Source organism: Peromyscus eremicus, chromosome 8a (genome assembly GCF_949786415.1).
Source record: "Peromyscus eremicus chromosome 8a, PerEre_H2_v1, whole genome shotgun sequence".
NCBI lineage: Eukaryota > Metazoa > Chordata > Mammalia > Rodentia > Cricetidae > Peromyscus > Peromyscus eremicus.
Window position 1 is genome coordinate 71,641,114 of NC_081423.1, and position 22,160 is coordinate 71,663,273.

A 22,160-nucleotide genomic window follows, 5' to 3' on the forward strand; every position below is an offset into this window, starting at 1 on the left:
CTCTTTAAAAGGAGACTGACTGGCAAGTTTACTGGGAGGTCATTTTGCCTCAGGAAACAAGCAAATTAAGTTGAGGCCCACAGAGGGCTGGGAAAGGCACTCCCCATCAAGCTGGCGACCTTGGGCCCTGCAGTTTTAGGCAGGAAAGGTCACTGGCATGCAGCCCCTTGTTTATGGAGCCCGGATGCTGGTGATGTGGTCACCTCCAAGGCGCACAATTAGCAACAGCAGCAGGCCAAACTCTTTTATGGGTTACCTCTAAAACCCTGCAGAAAGTCTGCCTTAACTCCTGAGGAGGAGCGGAAGAAAAAAGTGCTCTCAGCAGGAGGGGGAAGCCAGGGCTCCGTTTATGAGCAATTAGTGAGTCAATGATTCTCAGAGACGCTGATTTAGCCCAGCAGTTCTTATTAGGACCCTCGAGGAAAAGGCAAGGACACACAGCTTCCAGGAGAAACTGGAGTTTAAAAGAGTCAGCGCCACAAACTACCTTCCGAGTCTGCCCACCCAGAAACACTTAAAACGGGTGCTCAAATTGAAGATTCAAATCTATCTGAAAATTAGCTCCTTAAATGCCAAAAACTGGTGGCGGCTACAGCGGGTAGTCCTGTTGACCTACATGAAATTCTTCCGTCTCCATGGTAGGAATGGAACACGGAATTGGCTATCAGTCAAAGGAAAGGGAGAGGCGCACAGAAAGGGCTTGCACTGCACGGAAGGAGCATCTGAGCCACGTGACCCTCCTTCACCTGCCCTCATCAGAAACGCAGGGGCGTCACACAGGCCCCTCCTCCCACTCATCCATGCAGCACGAGAAGATATTGATCTCCCAGACAAAGAGCCCACAGATTTTTTTTTTTTAATAAAACCCTTCACAGTCCCAAACACCTGCTCAAGAAATCAGAACTACATGACAGAAAGTATTTGTGGGGCCTCTGCTAAGGGGCAGGCCATGAGAAAACATTTCTAAAAATGCAGAGGCTTGCTGGGAAAAACAGGGTTCCAGGGCCACCGAAGTTCATAGAAATACTTCTTTGAGGAACTGTTTCTATAACGGCTTTTAAACATCTAGATCTAGACCATAGAACTCAAAACAGATAGACACAAAAGCTTCCCAAATATAACCGGGGGTTCCCAAGGCTCCCATCAGCTGATAATGCACACTTACACGGCTCTCTGGGAGAAGTCTCCCCAGACTCTCTCCTGCCCCCTACTTCCTCCCCGACCCTCTTCTTTCCCTTACCTTCTCTCCTTCTCTCTGTACCAGAAGCAGAGATAGTCATGCAAACCCCATCCTAAACGGCCACGTCCCGCCCCACTGTGAAACTGCGTGACTCTACTGTCTGAGTTTTGCCATATTGTTACCCACTTTACCCACTTGAAAGACATGGAAAAAGCAAAAAAGAAACACTTCAGTCCCAGGAACATGGGGTAGCTCTGAACAGCCCCCGCGGCACAGTCTTGGGACTCTGCTATTTCACCTGGGAAGTGGAGTGAGGGCCAGCCACAGACTCTCGGATTCCCTCTTCCCCAAGCTCAACCTTACTGCTCCATACTTATCCTGAACGGGAATGCAACGTCTTCAAAAGCTGGAGAGAAATACTCGTGAGAAAGGAGAGTGGAGAGTAAACAAACCCTAAAGAACATCAGACAGAGCCGTTTTAACACCCATACATTGTTGCCAACTTGCCTTCCCAGGGTAAGAGAGCTTTGACTAGCTGCTGGCGTGGGCCCACCTTAGGCCTCTGGATAACTAACTTCTCTCCCTCTACCAGCAGGTTGGACCTCCTGAGTTCAGGTTGATGGCCAGTCCAGGAGAGCCAGCCCATCCAGTGGGAAAGGTGACATCACTGAGCCCCAAGTTCTCATCTCCATGGTGACAAAAAAAAAAAAGTATAGTTGAAAAATTCCAGCAGATGGAAAAACTTTCTTTGCATTAATTATCTTATAATATTTTAAAATTGTTACTAGGGTGGTGTGCAGACGGGGGTCAGAGGATAACCCTCTGGAATCGGTTCTCTCTACCCTCGTGTGGGTTCCGGGGTTTGAACTCAGGTCATCAGGCTTGCGTTGCTGGGTGGCAAGCGCCTGACCCACTGAGCCATCTCACCGGTTCCTCATACGGTATTCTAATAAAACGCTTTTAAATAAAAAATTAGGATTATGGCGTTCGATGTGTGGTAGGAGTCAGAGCTCGCCTCTCTGCCCTCCCATTTACCCTCGTCATTTAAAGACAAATGAACTTCACAGGTTTCAAACCAGGCTGTGGCTGCACAGCTGTAGGGAACGAAGTTGTCGAGAGAAAAAGCACACACACGCACCTCAAAAATACATACACGGAGCGCTCAGGTTTATTTTTTGTTTGGAGTGAGAGACAGATCAGTTCAAATAGATTCTGGGCCACAGCTGCACTCTACACACGTCACGGGGGTGGGGACAAACGCAGGGCTACCTTCAAAACCTTGCAACCAGGCGTCACCAGGACAACCAGGCAGGGTGGCGGGCACAGCCCAGCCAACTCAGACTCTTACGGTAACACGGAGAAATTCAAAAGGGAAGAAAAGGAACCAGTGCTTGGTCACGGCTCGACTCGAGGGGGCCCTTTTCAAGCTGTAAAAAATACAGATCTTGGGTTGTGCTGATCCAGGAATTCAAAGCAAGGTGCTTCCCAGTGGAAAGCCTGGTCCTCTAACACTTCATTTGCCTGAAGGTGGCTAGTTTTTCTTGGTACTGAGTCCCTTTAGAAACTGTTTACAGATACAGAGCCTGCAATAGTTCCTAACTGAAGGATCTTTGGGACAGAAACATAGGCCAGCTGGGACAGCACAGGAACGCTCGCTCCCTGCCCATGCCACTAACGTGTACTCTTCCACCAGGAGCCCGAGATAACCAGCCCCAATCCTAGAGGCACCACGGAGAGCACCTTCTGAGAAGGGCACCATGTCCTTGACTCTTCCGACAACCTTCACTGGGCAGGGCCTCCCACCCAAGCACTAACTGTGATCGCTCTGAGCAGAATGTTTCCTCTTCGTGCCTTTCTGGGGGCCCTGGGTTTTTCTGTTTCTGCTTCAGGAGATCTGGAAGAGACAATTTCTTTCCCCGTTCCCTCTCATCCTTTCTTTCCTCCGTATCTATAGGCACATGCTCTTGAAGTGGCTTCGGGCTTGGCATGTCTCAAACACATCTATAATGGATCAGGAGCTCCAAACCTGTTTCTGGTTATGACGGACAAACCAAGCCCTCCCAAAGTGAGGGGCCGGGGAGTGAGGAGGAAAAGCTACAGACTTTTTAAAAGGGCCTGATTCAAACCCAATTCTGGGTTCTGCCCACAAAGGAAGCCCTTTAGCCTCCGGGACAGTCGCTCCAGACAGACCCCAGGTGGTCGCTGCTTATAAACTTCCCGGCCACTCACTTGGGAAAGTTCACTGGAGTGGATTCCATCCCCACTTTCTAGAAGCCCTGATAAGTACAACAGGGAGAAAGAGAGGGAACACGGAAGCCCCTCATCCCACTCCTCTCCAAAAGTAAGCCCTGTACAGTGAACACAGCTGCAGGAAGATTAAAAACATTTTATTGTTTAATGAATAACAGCGTTGCTGGACATGGGCAATTGAAAATCAAATACAACTCCTGACACAGCCATTTACATTTAAAGGTGAGTGTGTTCTTTTAAAAACAGATTGTTCCTACCAGGAGGAAAATAGCACTGAGGGACCCAAATGCCCACTTAATTATTAAAGCTGTTAGCTGGCCACCCCAAATGAGTCCCTTTCGTGTGGACACAATTCCCTAGAAGAAAAACTCTCGCCCCACCCGGAGCATGAGGAAGACGCCAGAGAGGAGTTGAGTAATGTCTTGTCACCAAAGTAAAACACTCAATTATAAAACATTCCAACAGATTCCCAGAGAACATCTACCTACGTGACAGAGATTTACACAAACCTGAAAGACAAGTGGCAATATTTCCCCTCTACCCACCATCTACCTACTCCCTACACTTCCATCACGGGAGAGAGGGAGGAATCAGGGAGCGGAGGAGATGCTGTCATACAAAATCAATCGTGAGACCCAGTTACTCATCTGACATCCCACAGTCCTGAGAGACAAGCTGGACACACACACGCACACTGGCATGAGCACACGCACACACTTCTTTATTGCCCCAGCAAGAATTATGGCTCGGGAGGCCGGCACTAATTTTAGTATCAGATTTATTATACAGCAGGGGGCAGGAATTCTTCAGACCTGTCCCGTCTCCATATACCTTCCAGACTGCTCCTCGGAGAAACAGTAAGAAAAATAACAGAGAAACTTCCTGGTTACTAATATTTCCCAACCCTTGGGAACTGCGGCCGCAGACCACCAACCTGCTTTCTGGGGTCTTTGAAAGCCCTTGTTGGATGTTTCTGAGGGCCTCCTCCCCCATCACTAAAACACACCTGGCTTTTTGTTTAAAATGAGTCCGTCAACCCAAGCAAAGATTGGGAAAACTAAGGTTGTAAAACAAGAGTATCTCAGCATGGTCAGAAACTGAACCTGGGTGTCAACTCTTCCCCCACCTCCTTGCAACTGACCTCAAGGGAAATACAGACAGCAGGGAGGTCAGAGCAGGGACAGACTTTAAATGTAATATCATCTGTTGATCCCTCATTGCATGTGCTCTAAACAGATGGAAACCACATCTTCAGGTTGTTTTATCTCAGCCTCTACTATCCTGGTTTCAGAGCATCCTTTTTCTGCACTTGGCCGTGACTTTCCTCTGAGTTACCCTATAGAGTGGACTGTACCAGCTTCCTCCTCTTTCTTTACAAAAGGCCTGGCAGAGACCAAGGGCTGGCTTTTGACCGGCCCACCTCTCTTGGGTAAAAGCAGTGTCTGTGCCTCTGGAGTAATGGTGGTCACGTGTAAAGGCAAGACTGTTGAAAACAAGGCTCTGAAAGCACTCTCTGAGGGCCAGCAAGATGACTCAGCAGGTCCAGGTGTCTGTCACCAAGGCTGAGGACCTAGGTTGATCCCTGGGACCCACAGGTAAGAAAGAACCAACTCCACAACGCTGTCTCTGATCTCCGCATGGCATGCCATGACATGCAACCCCCTCCGACAAACACACACAAAAATAATAAAATGCCTAACATACGTAAGAAGAAGAAGGAAAAGGGACTGTGCAAAGGTCCAACTGAGGGGTTATACTCAACCCTGAGCCAGGAGTATCTCCCTGTGTACCGTCGTTCCCGGTCTCATGCAGGCAGGCTCTGCCCCCTCACACACACAAGAAGTCCAGTCAGTCTCACACCCTCAACACTTCCTCCTCCAGTCACACAAACCACCAATCTCATGCTGATTCTCAGATCCTGGTCTACACGCTCCACAGTCAGCCATCTTTGCCCACTCAGATGACTGCGGCAAGTTTTTTTGCCAAGCACACATCTGTCCGGGCTTCTCACAAGCCATTTCCGACACAGACTGTCAGTAATCTTCCCCAAACTCAGAATGGCCTATCTCCACACTCCCTTCCCACCACTTTAGCCCTTAAAGAGTACAACCAGGGTCTGTCCACTTCCCAGTCTCACTGCCAATCTCCTGCCTCCTCACCCGCGGCACGCTAGACACCCTGACTTTTCTCAGTATGCAGAAGAGCTCTTGGTCCTCCCTTTCCCCAAGTTCACTCTCCATTCACTCTTCCAGCTTTGATAGTCTTGTCTAGGAAGCCCTCCAAAACCCTACCAGACGGAATGTCTGTTTCCTTGTTATGATGAACCAACCAGCCACCATCTTGGTAGCTTTCATGGGAGCCGCACTTCAGTAAGGAATCGTGCGAAAACTAGCTTCACGAACGTGGCCTGGCAGGACGTGAACTCTACAGGGCGGAGTGGGCTGCCCTCCTCAGGATGTCTCACCAGTCCCGGCTTTGAGCCTGGCACAGAACACGTGCCTCACAGTAAGTAAGCCCATCTTCTCCAGCAACCCCCCAGCCCCACCCCGCCCAGTGCATGTCACACTCTAGCCTGTGAAGAACTGAGCGTCACACTCCCTACGCACTCAGACCTGCCATTCCTGTTCTGTGGTGCTGTTCCTTCCTCTAGGGTCCAGACTCAGAACGGACCGCACCACCCTAACAAGCATCTTCCCGCCTCTCTCTCTCTCTCTCTCTGCAAATGTATTCCTTTGGCTTCTATTCCTTTGGCTTCGAAGCCCAGAAACTTCCACCAAAAATTAAAAAAAAGAAATGTGCCAAAGAGAGCCGTATTTCTCAGGACAGTTGAAGACACCTCATCAAGCAACCGAGGTCTAGCCCGGTTCCTAATTAATATTAACCCTCCAAATCAGAGTCACGCTCAGAAAATCTTGGATGAAGAGACACAGGGCGGGAGGGGAGTCTCCAATTTTCTTTTTACTTCATCTGGAAAATTAAGAGCACTGCTGATTTGAACAAGAAATCATCAAGGAAAGCAATCACAACTCCACACGGCCCATAACTCGATGGACTTGGACGTGTAACCTGCCTCTTGCATGTGCTGAAATTAAAGTATCTGTGGCAAGAATAGCAACAGTGGAAGCGAGTGGGCCCATCTCTCCTCCGCCCTCAGAAAACGTTAAGACCCCTAAGAAGTCTGGAGTAGAGAGAGATCCCGCAAGAGAGCTTCCTGTGTGTCACAATAAACCAGCAGAAAACCCGGCCAATGACCTCCCACCAATGGTGCACCCCGAGACTCCCTGAAAGGACAAGGAATCGGGCAGTGAACACAGAGAACCAAAGCAGGGAGGCCTCCCAGAGACCCTCCACTCCCAACTCGACACTTATTTGCTGTTTCTATATTAATTACAATAAACTGCTTCATAGCCTGGCGACCACTTAATGGAGCAGCAAATATGGCTTTTTCCCTACAATTAGTCAATGTAATCTGGCGCTATTTCCCTGCTCCCGGCCACCCCCCTTTGGCTTCTGCCTACCCTACCCTATCCTTCCTCCTCGCACACACTAACACCCACACACACCCCTCACACCATGTTGCACGTTCACTTACAATTACTCCTGGCACCTGGGAAATGCCACCCAGTGGACATCAAGTAGAGGGGCCTAACGTGGGAGAGAGCAAGGAGACTACGTCCCTACTCCAGAGTCCTAAGGCACCTGAGGCTTTCCCAGCCCTGACAGGAAGTCTGAGGGGTGGCATCTCCCAGGCCGCTGGCTGAGCACTGCAGTTATTTCCTGAGCTCTGTCAAACTGATCCCACCCATGCAGTGGGGTTCATGGGCTTGCAGAGCAAAATCCATCCATTGTTCCACATCCCCTAGGACCTGAAGGCTTTACAGAAGAGGCAACTGTGCCTATCTCAATCGTCTCCTTCATCCCTATCACCTGTTCTCACTCACAACTGGAGACCTTTTCTAGAAGCTACTCTTCCCTTCTAATCAGACTCTCACCACCCAGCTCTGCATTTCCAGTTTGCCTCCAGCGTCAATGACACAAAAGCACCTTTCAGGGCTAAAGTGCCATCTGAGAATCCTGAGTCATTTCTATACCCTTGAAAATAGGGTTTGTGTGGAATGAAAGCCCTGCGGCAGGCCGCTTTGTGCAGACTGAGAACACCAACCTCTCGTTCATGTCTTATGGGCAGACGATGCATCAGCTAAGACCTGATGTTCTCACCACCATCAGGGCTCTGTAACTTTCCTGGTTTCTTTCCTTTTGGTTTTGTTTTTTGTTATTTTCTTTGTCTTGTTTTGTTTTTCAAGACAGGGTTTCTCTGTGTAGCCCTAGCTATCCTGGAACTCACTCTGTAGAACAGGCAGGCCTCAACTCAAGAGATCCGCCTACCTCTGCCTCCTGAGTCCTGGGGTTATAAAGGCCCATGCCCTTTATAACCCCAGCTAACTTTCCCGTTTTCAAGACAGTTTGTTTAGCTTTTGTTTTTGTTTTTGTTTTTTTGGTAACTGGCTGATTCAAGATATTTGGAGTTGAGGATGGCCCCAAACTCCCGCTTCTTCAGTCTTCCACTTACAGAGTGCTGAAATTGCAGATGTATGCCACCATAACCAGCTTTCAAAATGGATTTAAGGGATCAGAGATACGGCTCAGCACTTAAGAGCACTGGATGCTCTTCGGGAGGATCCAGGTTCGAGTCTCAGCACTCATATGGTGGCTCATAACCACCTGTAGCTTTAGTTCCAGGGGAATCCAGTGCCTTCTGGCCTCCCTAGGTACCAGGCACACACACACATACATGCAGATAAAACTCTCAGACACATAAAAATAAAGCGGTGAAAATCTGGATCTTTGGTGGCTTTCTCTAACTGCAGGCTTAAAAAACCAAAACTGGTTTTAAAAATATTTTTTCCTAGTTATAGGAGGAAACAATTGGCATTTCCTAAATGCCAACCAGATATCAAATATCTTATTTATGCTGTCTCATTTATCCCACACAACTCCATTATTCTCATACTTAAGAGCAGAATCAAAATTTACGCACCTTCCTAGGGCCACAGAGTTAGTGGCAGAGCCAAGTTTCAAACTAGATTCCAGAGTTCAAAGCTCCCCAGAAACCTACAACTCATCTGCTACAGCTCAGGCACCTGTCTACACCCAAATCACACTGAAGCTTTGCCCAAGTCACAGATGTTTACATTTACACACACATGCACACATATACACACTCTTTTGTATTTCGCAAGTATTACATAAAAAATATATGATAGTGGACCATGGCACATACACCATCTTAGGCAGACAAGAGTCTACCAAACTTGCCATGGGACAGTGCCCTTCCTAACAGCTCCTAATTCACATGTATGTAATATTCCACATACTAGACACCACTCTAAGCATGTATTACGTTAATTCAGCTCATCCTCCCCACAACCCTGTGAAGGTGCTAGGATTCTGTCGGCTTTACAAATGACAAAACTGAGCACAGAATCCATAGGACAATGTGCTCGAGGCTGCATAGATGGTACTTGGCAGAGCAAGGATTCGAACTCAAGAAGTTGAGGAATCCAGGAAGCAGTAACACCTCAACAGGAAATGACACAAACAGTAAAGTCCATGACTTAGAAAGCACGGGGTCAAGGGATGGAGAGCATACAGCTTGTATGCTTATATGCGGGATACTCACTTCCCATGTTCTCAGGTCTCAACCTGTATGACTCAGGGTCATTCACAGGGTACTTTGACGTCTCTGTCCAGAAGAACTATTTATTCTATTTTATCTCTTCTGCCAATAAGCAAGACAAGAGCACAGAAGGTCAGAGTACCCTCTGGATAGCTCTTTAGAGTCCCCACACACAGGGACATGTCTGAGGATGCTTACGTTCCAACCTACATGTGCTTTCCCTAGCACTTGGGGGCTTTTGTCTGCCCAGCCCTGTAAGTTCTGAAAAGGACTCACTTCCCATAAACTCAACTAGGCCTTCTCTTAGGAGGCCAGGTGGTCCCCGCAGCCTGCCTCTATCTCAGAGGGTCATGATGAAGAGAGGCAGCCAGGAGAGCTGATGCTGGGAAGGCAAGGACATCGAGAAAACAAGATGACAGGGCAATAAGGATGATCATGACATGCTAAGGTGACATCATGCCTAACACAGGCTTCACAGAGAACCTGCACTCCTACGGACTTGAATTAAATTCTACTGGTGAGTGCAGCAGAAAAACACATAACAAGATCCATTCCCCACAACGTCAGCCAGCTCTACAGGTACCTGAATACAGCGAAAGGACATGGGACATGAAGGGATGGTGACCTGTCCACCATGTACTGCAAGAGAAACATGACTGGATCCAAGGATTTTTATTGCCAAAGATGCTCTGCCATTGTCTACTTTAGCGCCCCTATTAGTATAGGGAAACAAGCCCCGAACCTGGCTCCCTAGTGAAAAAATGCAAAATGTGTATAATTAAAATTATACTTGTGAAATTCAAACACATTTTAATTTCCTAAGGGCCCCCTAATCAAGTCAGAAGTTCTCACTAAAACCAATTATCTGCTTTGAAAACAGATGAGGAAACATATACACTGAGCAGTCTTAGGGGGGTGCTCGGCCCAAGGTCCAACAGCCTTATTTGATCCCCTTTCCCCTGGTGGATGGGACGAGAGAGGAAGCGGCTGGCTTCTCCCAAACATTGTCTTATGTGTGTGTGAAACCTTTTTGTTTGTTTGCCTCTGGCTATAAAAGTGATACATTTGGGAGCTAGCCCCAAGGGAACAGGGTTGGAAGGTGTGAAAACAGGCTCATATGCATCCGCCCCACCCAGGTGCTGGCAAGCTCCCATCTCCAGGAGCTTCTAGCAGATTTTCCAATACTTGCCTGTCGCTCTGAACAATACGATCCCAGTGTCACAGTGAAGGAGACCTTCTGAAACAGAGCCGGGGACGCAGAGGGCCTGCCCACAAAGTCAGCATCCTCAAAGCCTCTCCCCGGATTCCCAGGGGAGCCCCCTGCGAAGCTGCAGTTCTTCTCAAGTAGTGGGAAATTCTCCCGCCAAACTGAACGTGGAAATGTCAGACTCTCCAAGACACTAAATTATTTAAAAGGCACGTGTTGCAACAACCTATTCATATCACCAGTGTGAAGTGTTATCAGAAAAGATCCTTTTCTTTTGGTTTTTCCAGACAGGGTTTCTCGGTGTAACAGCTCTTGGCTCTCCTGGAACTCACTGTGTAGACCAGGCTGCCCTCGAACTCATAGAGATCCACCTACCTCCGCCGCCTCCCGAGTGCTGGGATTAAAGGTGTGCACCACCATGCCTGGTGGCTAACAGGTTTTCTTCTTCTCTTCCCCTGGCTGGAATCCATCTCAGAAATAAAAATATGGGTTTTCATACTCTCCCTTTCAGTGTCCCGACAGTGTCCAGCTCTATGATGTTGACCTCACACATCACCCATCCTGGTTCCAGCAGGTGCCCACAGAGTAGAACAAAACAGCACCTGCTTTAAAATTTGACTTCTGGGCTGAATAGACGGCTCAGAAGGGAAGGCGCTCATTGCCAAGCCTGCTAAGCTGGGTTTCAGCCCAGAGACTCGCATGGCGGAAAGAGAGAAATAATTCTTGCAAGCTGTCCTCTGACCTCCCCATGTATGCCATGGTGCGTTGAGTGTGCACACTCAGACGCACACTTTCATACACATAAATATCATTTTTATCTATTTTTAACTTCAAACTTGACTGTGCAGCCACTGGAAATAGGGGGCACCAACACGGCCAATCTGGGCGCAGGGCACTGCAACACACTCTCAGGGCTTGGCATTCGAACCTACGCTGGAAAGAGGAGGAAACAAAAATGCACGCCTGTGCACACACAGGGACAGGCACACATGCGTGCACACAAAAGCGCGTGACACATTAGCTGGGAACCAATCATGGGAACCGGGACTTGGCTGGTTCCTGGCCTCCCTCCCACCAGAGTGGTCACCTCATTAGTGTCACTCAGCGTCCCATTTGCTACACTGTGTCTTTCTGCACTCAGCTCCGTAGGCAGGCCAGAAGCTCCCTTCCATTGTAAACTTCTGTTCTCTGGGAAACTATCAAAAGCTTTGGTTGGGAGAAAAGGGAGAAGAAAAAAAAATCTTACAGAGCTTCCCATCTCACTCAGCCCCCTCCTCTAGTGGCTTCTCTTTGGTGCTTTATTCAACATCACTACACACACAAATCATGCTCTGAAAGTCGTTTACAGTATGTCATCTTAGGATTTAAAAAAAAAAAAGAAAGGAAGAAAGAAAAGAGCGTGGTGGCCGTGTATTCGCAATTGCGCAAAGAGAATAATTCATTTCGGCGGAGGCTACGGAAGAAGCCCTGAATGCATTCCTACACCGTTTCCTGCCCTTCAAAACAATAAAAATGTAAAAAACTCAGATGAAGCAGGCCCAGAGGTGGCAGGAACGACAATCTCTTGACCCCCAAGGAATTTATTCTCCAGCATCTTCTGAAGCACTGTCCCCAGAATGCATCATCAGGACCATTTTATTAGATTTTTCAAAACCCTTGAAATTGTCACATAATTGAAACAGAAACAGCAATTTAGAGCTCTGAATGGATTTCTTAAAAGACGACTCTGTGTGCTCGCCCGGCGCCCCCACCCCCCACGGCTGCTCTTGCCCCGAACCTAAATGCAAGCCCCTTGTACACAAAACCCTATTTATCTTTTAAATCCTCCCCTACCATAAAAGTTACACATTCCCCTAATGCCATAGATTTCAGGACATTTGGGAGAAACATCCCAGACAACCGGCTAAAAAAAGAATCCATTAGCATTAACTTGCCTGTCACAGCCAGTGACAGATAAATGAAGGTGGTGCTTTCAGATCGTCATTGGTGGAACTACCCCAGGCAGATAAAGACCAGCCCTGGGAGAGAGAAGGCTCTGGTGGAGACCTCTCTCACAGTGGGGTCTCCAGCTCTTCCCTAGCTGCAGCCTAGGATGTTACTCTCAAAAGCAGCAAAAACACAGGCATCCTACACAGAGAAGGAAATGAATTCCTCACGCCCACTGAGCACTGCCAAGATAAAAGGTGTATGCTATCTTGCCCTGAAAGCCAGGACCCCTGAGCCGGGGGAGCAGCTGACACCAAGCTTCCCGTCTCAGTGTGCTAGACCCACATAAAGGGCAACCGCGCCAAGCCATCTGCAGGCTGCTGGGTATAGTCTTCTTATGGTATGGACAGTGCCATCTCTGGGGACAGAGACAGGTAACCATGCTTCCGTTGTATCCACAATGTGCCCCCAGAGACATCACCTCATTTCACCCCCCTTAACAAGTCTAGGATGGGTTACTATAGAGATGGTCCCATTTCACAGAAAAAAAAATTGAGGCATAAAATTTTAAGTAAAGTATCATTTCACTATGCTAACAGGTTCTCAGACATAAAAGTAACGGAAAATACCCTGGAGCTTCGCGAATAGACTCTAACAAATACTACCTGCCAGCCTGGGTACTTTATAATGTTCAGACTAAGTAAAAGAAGTTAAGGTCTACCAGAGGTGTCCAACCATTTGACACTGAGACATGACACTGTCATCTACAACTATTCTGGGCTGCATTCATAGTATGGCGCACAGAGATCTCAGGCTGAATGTACCACTCACATCAGATGTAGCGGCGAAAGTTTAGTGTTGAGGGGAATGAGACCTTAGGATTCCCTTGGACTCAGGTCCAAAGGCCAAACCTGATTCCTGCTATTTCTGTGGCTCCAAAACAGCTGTTTACCTTCACAGGCCTCAGTTGGCCCACCTGTAGAGCGGAGTTTCTATCAAGGATGACAGAAGATCACTGTGACAATTGAACTAAAGGGTTCGGAATACTGAGACTATGCTGTACATCCTAACTCTATTTCCAAATCAAATTTTTTTTCTTTGAGAAGATTCAAAATCTCAGACTAAAATAAGAAAATACAATAGCCAGGCATACACCCTGGGGGGTGTGGGGGAACGAGCCTTGCCAGATACTTAGAAGTTTGGCCCTATCCTCAAGGAAGAGAGAACAGGCAACAGAGTGCTGTATTTAGCCTCCATTACGACAGCTGCTCAGCTGGACCAAACATCCCAGGTAGGTGCCATAGAAGAACAGCGTGGTCGTGGCCCTAAGACCACACCCAACGCCCCTCACACCACACAGGGAAAGCAGACATGGACATTCCCAACATACGTGTTCTTCCCTCTAAGTGGCCACCAGGCAAAGGAGATCACAAGCTGCCATGATGGATGAAGTCACAAGCCCACTGTTCTGAGCAACAGGCAATGGGTGTCACTAGCAACTGGCGACTTCCATGTGGGAAAATGTCACCTCACTCTCCACATAGGGTGAGGTCATGACCACAGCTTAGACAAGGACAGAGAACAGAACTCTACAATGTGGTCTACGCTGTGGTCCCTTGCTAAGAAAACAGAAGAGGAGGGTAAGAGGTAGAAACATAAGAACGGCAGATTCTCTGTAAGCTGTCACTCACCCCAAAGATCAGAGGGGGTTTCACCAATAACCCCATACCTAAAGACGGTCTACAGCCCTGGAGAACAATGTGAATTACCCATTAAGCATAAGCACCAAGTCCAGTGTGTGACCGTCTCCCAGATATGGCACCAACCATATTCTCAATGACCCTGGCTTCTCTGGGTGTCTAGAAGATCTCAGAGCATCCCAGGCAGCACCCTTGGGACCCTGGGAGCCTGCACATAGAAGAGGTTCCCAGCCCCTGCCAAAAAAAATGCCTGGCTATCAAACCCGACCCCAACATGTGTTACTTTCCAAGCTCAACCCAGACCCCTGCACAATACACACCCTCTGCCGGCCTTAGCGTTCCGACATTCTTCTTCCTCCTCACTCTTCAAGAGCCAGCAGCAAACCACCTCCAGACTAGAGGTCCCTCTTCCACAGGCTGTCCCCAACCTCCATTACTGTGTAGACCATGTCCTTTCCTGTCACACAGGTCAATGCTGTGCTCCCAACTTGGAGCAGATGTTACTGACCCCCACAACTGTGTCTCCTTTTCATTCACTCCATTTAAATCCAAGTAGATGATGTACAAAACCTCTTGGAGAGCTAAGAGGTTTGGTTGTTAGCGATAAACAATGCACTTATACCTTTGGGGTTATTATCTAGTAGAGACAATAAGGCTTGAAAGTAAAATACTGTAAAGCTCAGAATAAAATACCTTGGTAAATAATCATTGAGCTGCTGAAAGTGGCAAGTGCCTGTTTCAATGAAGGAATGGCCCCTCCCCACCTCACCATCACTCTGCCTGGCTTTGGAGTTCATTCCTGATAACCTGGGATTTCCTTACCTGCGTGCTCCATTCACGCAGCCATGCTGGAATGAAGGTTCTGTGAGTGCAGAGGCCCTGACCTCCTGTCCACACTATGTCCAGAGCCTCCGAGTGGCTGGCACGCACTGGGCACTCCACCATCAATAAACAAATGAATGCCTACCCCAACCTCTAGAGGATGTAGGTGCTCCATTAGTTGGCCATGGCTGCGAGAACCGTAACCGAGGACAAGCTAAAATGCTGGAAATCCAGAGAAAGAACTGAGCTCCATGCCACTTCATTTTAGTCACCACACACACGACAGGGGTCCCTGAAGAGTATGCTGCCCGGTAACGCTTCATCTGTCTTGGCTTGTGTAAGCTCAGAATGCTCAGTGGTGTGTGCGTGAAGACGCCACTTAACGAGGCATCAGAAAACAGTGGAGGACTGGGCTTCGTGAGGAAGCCGGGATAGCTCAGTCACAGGATGTGTCAGGGAAAAGGGCGTAAAGTGATGGGACCCTCAAAGGTCTCAGTCCCAAGACCATGGAAGTAAGGAAAGATGTGAGACAAGCTGGAAAGAGACCCTCCCACGGATCTTGAAGGAGACAAAACCCAAGGCCAATGCATTTAAACTGCTCCGTGGGCAGTAGGAAGCCCAAGGAAGCACTGAGGTGCTCTCAAATCTCCTGCAAATGAAAGCCCATGCCAAAGAGAGAAATGAGTAAGGATTACGTGAGCTGGAGTGTGATGAGGGCTGAGCAGGTATGTTCTTGGGGCCAGCCACTTGCAGTCCTATTACGGGATCTCATGTAAATGAATACTCTAAATTCAGTAAGATGGAGAAGAGGGTCACACATCCCTGGTGTATTCTGGGGCTTGCAGCTGAAGAATTTCTAGCTATGAAAATCTGAAAGTGGACACTTAGAACATACACTATATCAAGAGGCCCAAAAGATGGGCCCCCAGACTATGCTGTCCCTCTCCCTGCTTGGAGACAGGAAGGAGGCTCACCTATTTACCAAAAGCCGTATTACAGGGGACACGGGGACTTTGTCATCCTAGCAGACTGACATGAACAAGGGGATCCCAGCCTGGAAGGAAAGGCAACGTTCAGGGAGAGGACATTTATAGGACAAAGTGTCCCTCCTCCCCGAGCTGACACCTGCTAAGGACTTGGAACATGGGAAAGAACAGGGCTCTCTGACAAGCAAGAAGCTAAGCCATTAATCCTCCAAGGTCCTCACTGGTGGGGAAAAGGGCCGCAGATACACCACTACATCCTTGCAGGACCAAGAAAACTTGCCAGGATGGCTGCTTAACCATGGCTGCCGAGATGACAGCTGCAGATCATCCAAGAAGACGAGATGCTGGGTGACCCGAACTCCAGCAGCAAGGGAAGGCCAGCTGCCGGCATCTCACCCTCCACCCTGGAAAAGCTGCCAAGAAACCACTCCCCCAGAACAGGAGGTGTGCACCGGCTGCCACTGCACCCATCTGGACGCATGCTTCACAGAGAACCTTTCAGGACCCTAAAGCAACGTCAAAGGACAAGATGGGAACAAGAAAATCTGGCTCCTAGCTCAACCCTCCACAGCTCAACTGTTGTGGTGACTTGTAAGCATCCAACAAAACACGCCTGGATGGCAGCTGCCTCCAGTGAGGAAAAGCCAGGAAGGATTCAACTCAGTTACTGAACACTGAGCACCAAAAGCTCCAAGCAGCCAGGGAACTTATATTCCAATTAAGATTTTTTTTTTCCCTGAAGTCACTTTACTTTTGCAGTTTTTTGACTCTATTAAGATAATTCTAAGGGTAGGAACACAGTTCAGTTAGCAGAGTGGCTGCCTAGCAGGCATGAGGCCCTGGGTTTACTATCCAGTACTCCATAAAACTGGGTGTGGTAGCCTGTAATCTCAGAACTTGGGAGGTAGAGGCAGGAAGACTAAGAGTTCAAGGTCATCACTGGCTACAAAATGATTCTGAGGCTGGCCTGGGATACATAAGACCTTTAACAAACAAATAATAATAATAATAATAATTCTATAATGCTATCAGCAGACACGTGCTGGGTACCGCTTGACCGTACACAGCTCCCAAGGGACAATCTGTATTCATTTCCAAAATAACATAGTAAGGAGCATAACATTTTTTTTTAAGAGAAGGAAATTGAGGCTTGATGGGATTTCAGTGGTATGTCCACAGTCCCCCAGCTGTCACTGAAGGCAACTGGAAGCAGGCTGAACAAATGACAGCTCTAGATCTCTCTCCACCAGCAGTTAAGGTCTCTGCCTCTCGAGTTTCAGGACACAGTGAACACACACAGGAATCAAAACAGCACATGCTCCCTGCTGATAAGTCGCTTTTGTTTGAAGTTTTTTTTTTTTTTAATGGTTTTGTGTGTGTGAGAGAGAGAGAAAGAGAGGGACATGTGTGTGCAAGTACCTGCAGAGATCAGGAGAGTGTCTGACTCCCTGACATGGGTGCTGGACACAGAACTTGGGTCCTCTCCAGGAGCAGCAAAGGCTCTTGCCCGCTGAGCCATCTCTCCAGCCCCACATGTAACATATTTTTATGTCTGTGCAATGTTTATGTTTTGATGTATCCATTAAAAAAATGAAGTCAACTTGAATACAGTAACTTTGGAAAACAATAACTGGAAAAAGTGGAGATTGTACTTTTGGGTTTTTGTTTGTTTTGTTTGTTTGATTTTTGATTTTTTTGAAACAAGGTTTCTATGTGTAGCCCTAGCTGTCCTACAACTCACTCTGTAGCCCAGACTGGCCCTCGAACTCACAGAGATCCGCCTGCCTCTGCCTCCTGAGTGTTGGGATTAACGGTGTGCGCCATCACTGGCCAGCAGGAAACAGTGTTCTTATACCCAAGGACAATTAGGACAGATGGTGAGTCACACCCAGGCTCCACTCTCGCCCTTAGCTGCTAGGGAGTCTGTTGGTTCCTCTACAAAAGAAAAAGAAGCCACAGGCTGGAACAAAACTCTCCCAGGCAGCTGACACTTGGACCCAAAGGAGACACAAAAAGGACCCGGCGTGATTGATCTCTGTCAGCCTCTGGTCTGTGGCAGCTTCAAATTAAGTCATCTTTTTAGAGGATCGTGACCATTTTAATTTTTAAAAAGATGGAGGTGGGGCAGAATCCTCTTACGTATTTTACAAAATGAAATGCCCCCAGTGAAATAGGCAGACACAGAACGATCCCAGCTCTTCCTTATGAAAATGTAACTTTGCTAATGAATGGCCACTGGCCTCCAAAGAGTGGTCCCTAGACACGCTAATAAGCCCTGTGAACATTCGCATCACAAAGGGTGAGACGGGTGAGCTGCAGGACTCCACAGCCTGCCTTTGCTGCTCATTAAAATTCTGGACAAAACAGATTTTTATTTATACGAGACATTAAAGAATATTATGACAGTACGCGTATGAAATCCGTTCTTCACTGCCACAGATTTTCTTTGGTCTCAAGTTACAGCTTCTTTCCACCCGTCTTGTTTAACACCTCCACGGAATATTCCTCTGGCAACCGTTAGCAGGGAGGGGCGGCCAGAAGCGGAGAAATGAGTTTTAACTGAAACACAAGCCGACACACCGTTTACAAGCGCCTCACCCAGTCCACACAGAGGGGTACAGTCTGCCCTGTCACCATGAGCCCCACAGAGACACACACGTTTTATGAAAGGAAGATAAAACATAAATAAGGCTTCTCTCAAAGTTCTAGACTTCTGCCAGCTGGGAGGAGTGACGTCCCCAACAGTCACTTCAGTCTGGAACCCTGATGGCCAGGCTCAGTTCTGTGGGAAAATAACCAAACAGAGCAAGCCCTTTGCCTACCCTATTCCAGATCCCAACCATGACACAGCTGCACCTCAACAACTTTCTGCCTACCTGGGTTGAGCAACCCCAGAAGCACCTGAAAGGATACCCCAAGGGGTCAGTTAGAGAACACTAGTGTCCTCCAATTGGATGACGTCACAAGGGGAGGAGAATGACCAGAACCCAAGGACCTGGACCTTCACTAAGAACGACTTTGGTTCTGCTCTCTCTGACCTCAGAGAGCCCTGTCCCCTCGCTCCTGACAGGGAGGCAATGCCCAGTGGTACCCCAACGGGACCACACACTGGACAAGGGTCTAACCATAGAGGCAGATTGCCTAGGTGTGTGTTTCTGTATCAGTCACTACTCAACCCCTCAATGTTTCAGCTGCCTCATCTGTCCAGCGGAGGTGACACATCACCCCTTCACAAAGTGCCTGGTACACACATTCAATTAATATTATCACTCCATCTCTCCGAGAACTAGTGTGAGGCCCTCCCATAAATAACAGTTAAGAGGCAGGAAGACGGCAAGTTCAAGGCCTCTCTCAAAAATCATCAGTAATAACAGTGGATCCGTCTTTGGCACTGCCATGTATCAGACCCTTCCAGAAGCATGTGTATTTCACCTACAGGAAACTATGAGAAAAGGAAGCAAGTTCAAGGAAGCTAAGTGATTTGGCCAAGTTCACAACAGTTAATGACTGGCACAGCTGGCATCTGAAGCCAGGTGGTCCAGCTTGCAAACAACCGCCATCCTAATGATGATTAAACCAGCAATAACAACGGTGACGAGGATGCACCGTGAGGCCCTCGCCAGACCACATTTTCATTTTTCACAAAACCTCTGTGAAGGAGCTGCTATCCACTCCAGGTTCAGAGATGAAGAAACTGAGGCAGAGCTGGGATTCAGATGTGGATAAAGGATAACAAAGTCCTTTACAAAGTGACCTGTCATTAAATTTTTTAAGAGATAGGGTCCCCGCTCCTAAATCCCTGCATTTGTAGGCCAATTGGTCCTTTTCAACTGGCTTAATATTAATACACGTCTAAAAGTCTGAGAACTCACAAACACCCCAGGCCTGCGCTGGGAAATGGGGAAAGTCCATTTTCCTTCTACAAGTCTCAGACATCGTCTATCTTGTTCTCAAGGCGAATGTTTGAAAAGCCAATGCCACTGCACATTACCGTGAAATACCACCTTCCCCTGGCTGAAGAAGAAAGTCGGCGGGGAGAGGGAAACAAGGGGCAGAGGGAGCAGGGCTGGAGCCACGGTGTCACCAAGTTAAGGATTTTTCCAGTTTCCCTAAAGGGAAATCGGATCCACGTTAGGAGTGATCACATGACTAACCTGGAAATTTGAGGAGTCACACTAGAATAAGTAGCAACTCTTCCAAACCCAGGAAACACTGCTGGTTCTGAGATGAGAAGGCCCACACACATCATGGGAAGCAACACACAGTTAGAGCCAACCCCAAAGTTTACGCCACATAAAGGAATCTAAGCTCTTCATTAATTGCTAGGCTCTGTTTAGGAGTTAGGGGGAAAAGCTACCTTCAAGTATGTACTTCTGCTTACTTAAGGCATGTGGAGTCCATCTTTTAAAAAAAAGATTCACTCACTCATTCAAGTGGCAAGTTCCAGACCTGAAATTCTCCAAATACCATCCCTTATTTCTTTACCAACGTGCAAAACCATTTTCTCCTCCGTACAATTAGAGGCCATCCACTCTGAGAGCCTCCGCTTAAATAAACTGAATTTTCCAAGAGCCATTGTCGACAATTGTGCGCCCACAATTAGAAATTTCATAGCGCCCCTACCCCCAAGAAGGTCAAGGACACAGGATTTACTGAGGTCCAATGGACAGAAAACCAATGAAACATGAATGCCATAAGCCTGACGGAGCTGCATGCAGGGCTCCAGCCTCCAGCTGCCTCCTCAGAACCACAACTGGCAGGCACAGGGGAAACACTGTTAACTACACACTTTAAAGAAGTGCAAGCCCTCTCTCAATCCTTTAAGTACACCTTGCAATGCCACTCCTATGGGCCACGGTGTTTCCACCTCCTCCATCCAGGACCCAACTCTCCAGAACTCAGAAGCTGAGCTATGTTTGTTTCTTTTGGCTCTGATTGATCCAGAGGACCTGAACCTGGGAACATCTCTAGCTCCCTCCCCCAGATCTACAACTTTAGGGGGTTCTATGAAAGGTGGTTTTTTTCCCCCCAAGAAAGGACAAGCTGTTAACTTAAATCTGCTCTTCTCCAAATCCTCCAGATTGTAAGGCCTCGCTCGACAGAGGGCCCTCCATAGAGAGGCACAGGGAAATGTTCAACTTTTCCTAATGGGATCTCAGCCTTGCTTTAGAATAAACAGAACACTCGAATAAATATTGCGGCAGGTGGTGCCACGCCCTCCTGCGAAGGATCACATTTGCCTCTCTTCCCAGCTGGACGCTTGGAACTCATACTGGCATGCTGACTTGGAGGTGCAGGGACACCTCACAGAACTGCTCACCTGGGCTTTTCACCTCCCTCCGCTGACGCCCTGAAGGCACAACCCCAGCCTCCAACAGCTGCCAGTCTTGGGTTTGAAAGTCTCGCTAACATCCCATCCATGGCTCTCCTACTTACCTTGGGCTGCGCACGACGAGGAAATGCAACTTTGGGGTCAATCTGGAGAAAAATAAAAATAAAAAAAGAAGTCAATGAAATAGCTTGGAGAGCAGGGGGGAAAAATGAATAATCAACCATCTATTTATTAATCACTCATTTCTCAGGCTTAAACCTCAGCTTTTAGTAACTTCTTGGGCAATTCAAAAGCTCCTTCAGCTTTGATGTCGACTTTCACCATCATCCTTCTCCCCATGGGACTTATGAGGTTCACCTTTCTGGAATGCTCCACCATGCATTTTAGTGAGGGAAGGGCTTTAGAAGCTAGAGCTCATGCACTGTTACTCAGACACGGGACTTCTCTTCCACAGACCCTGAATACGAAATGGTACCCAGAGCTAATGTGCAATGTGTGGCCAGAAAAGATGGGTACAGTGTTATCTAAAGGAAAAAAAATTTAAATGCCATGTTCCTCCAGCTGTAGGTAAATAGGCAATTGTTTCTTCTCCCTGGCAAAGTGAGGAAAGGGGATTCCAAAGGGGAAAAAAAATCACAAATCAACAATATCCAACATAATGCTCAGCTCAGATTAACTCACTAGTGTCAGCAAAGTAAAGTTACTCAGCATGATCAAGAAGGTCTTTTACAGCCAGGCATGGCGGCTCACACCTGGAATCCCTACACATGTGTGAGAAGCTGAGGGAGGAGGATCACTGAGGTGGAAGGCCCCCCTGGTACGCCATAGTTGAGTTCTAGTGAGACCCTGCCTCAAAAAAATCATTTGCATTTCTTGTGGATATATCTCAGAGAAAGCAGGCATCAGTGACTTGTTTCTTTAAAAAAAATATAGAAAAAACTGTAATAAAAGAGGGAAAGATAGGTAAATGTATAAATTAAATACACATGGATTAAAAACAAAACAACAACAACAAAAAAACCCCACAAGGATGAAACTACATGACCAACCCAAAGTCCAAATTAGAAAGGCCATTGCAGG

At 47.8% G+C, this 22,160-nt stretch overlaps 1 protein-coding gene and 1 long non-coding RNA gene across 7 annotated transcripts in view; both read right to left on the reverse strand.

The window, feature by feature from the left end:
• Window positions 1-22,160, reverse strand: part of Msi2 (musashi RNA binding protein 2) — a 360,898-nt gene that overhangs the window by 334,211 nt on the left and 4,527 nt on the right. For 4 of the 5 annotated variants that reach the window (XM_059271494.1, XM_059271493.1, XM_059271492.1 and 1 more), the window contains exon 5: window positions 21,185-21,226. In XM_059271494.1, the coding sequence (XP_059127477.1) occupies window positions 21,185-21,226 (42 nt within the window). Of the gene's footprint in view, window positions 1-1,733; window positions 1,854-21,184; window positions 21,227-22,160 lie in introns of those variants that run through there. The other variant, XM_059271496.1, reaches the window with a different exon arrangement.
• LOC131917574 (uncharacterized) lies at window positions 18,101-21,172 on the reverse strand. Of its 2 annotated transcripts, none has more exons than XR_009380699.1 (2): window positions 18,625-21,172; window positions 18,101-18,307 (listed from the first exon to the last, which is right to left on the reverse strand). It is a non-coding gene; the product is annotated as an uncharacterized LOC131917574 (long non-coding RNA). The 2 variants fall into 2 exon arrangements; XR_009380700.1 differs by lacking the exon at window positions 18,101-18,307 and adding an exon at window positions 18,379-18,530.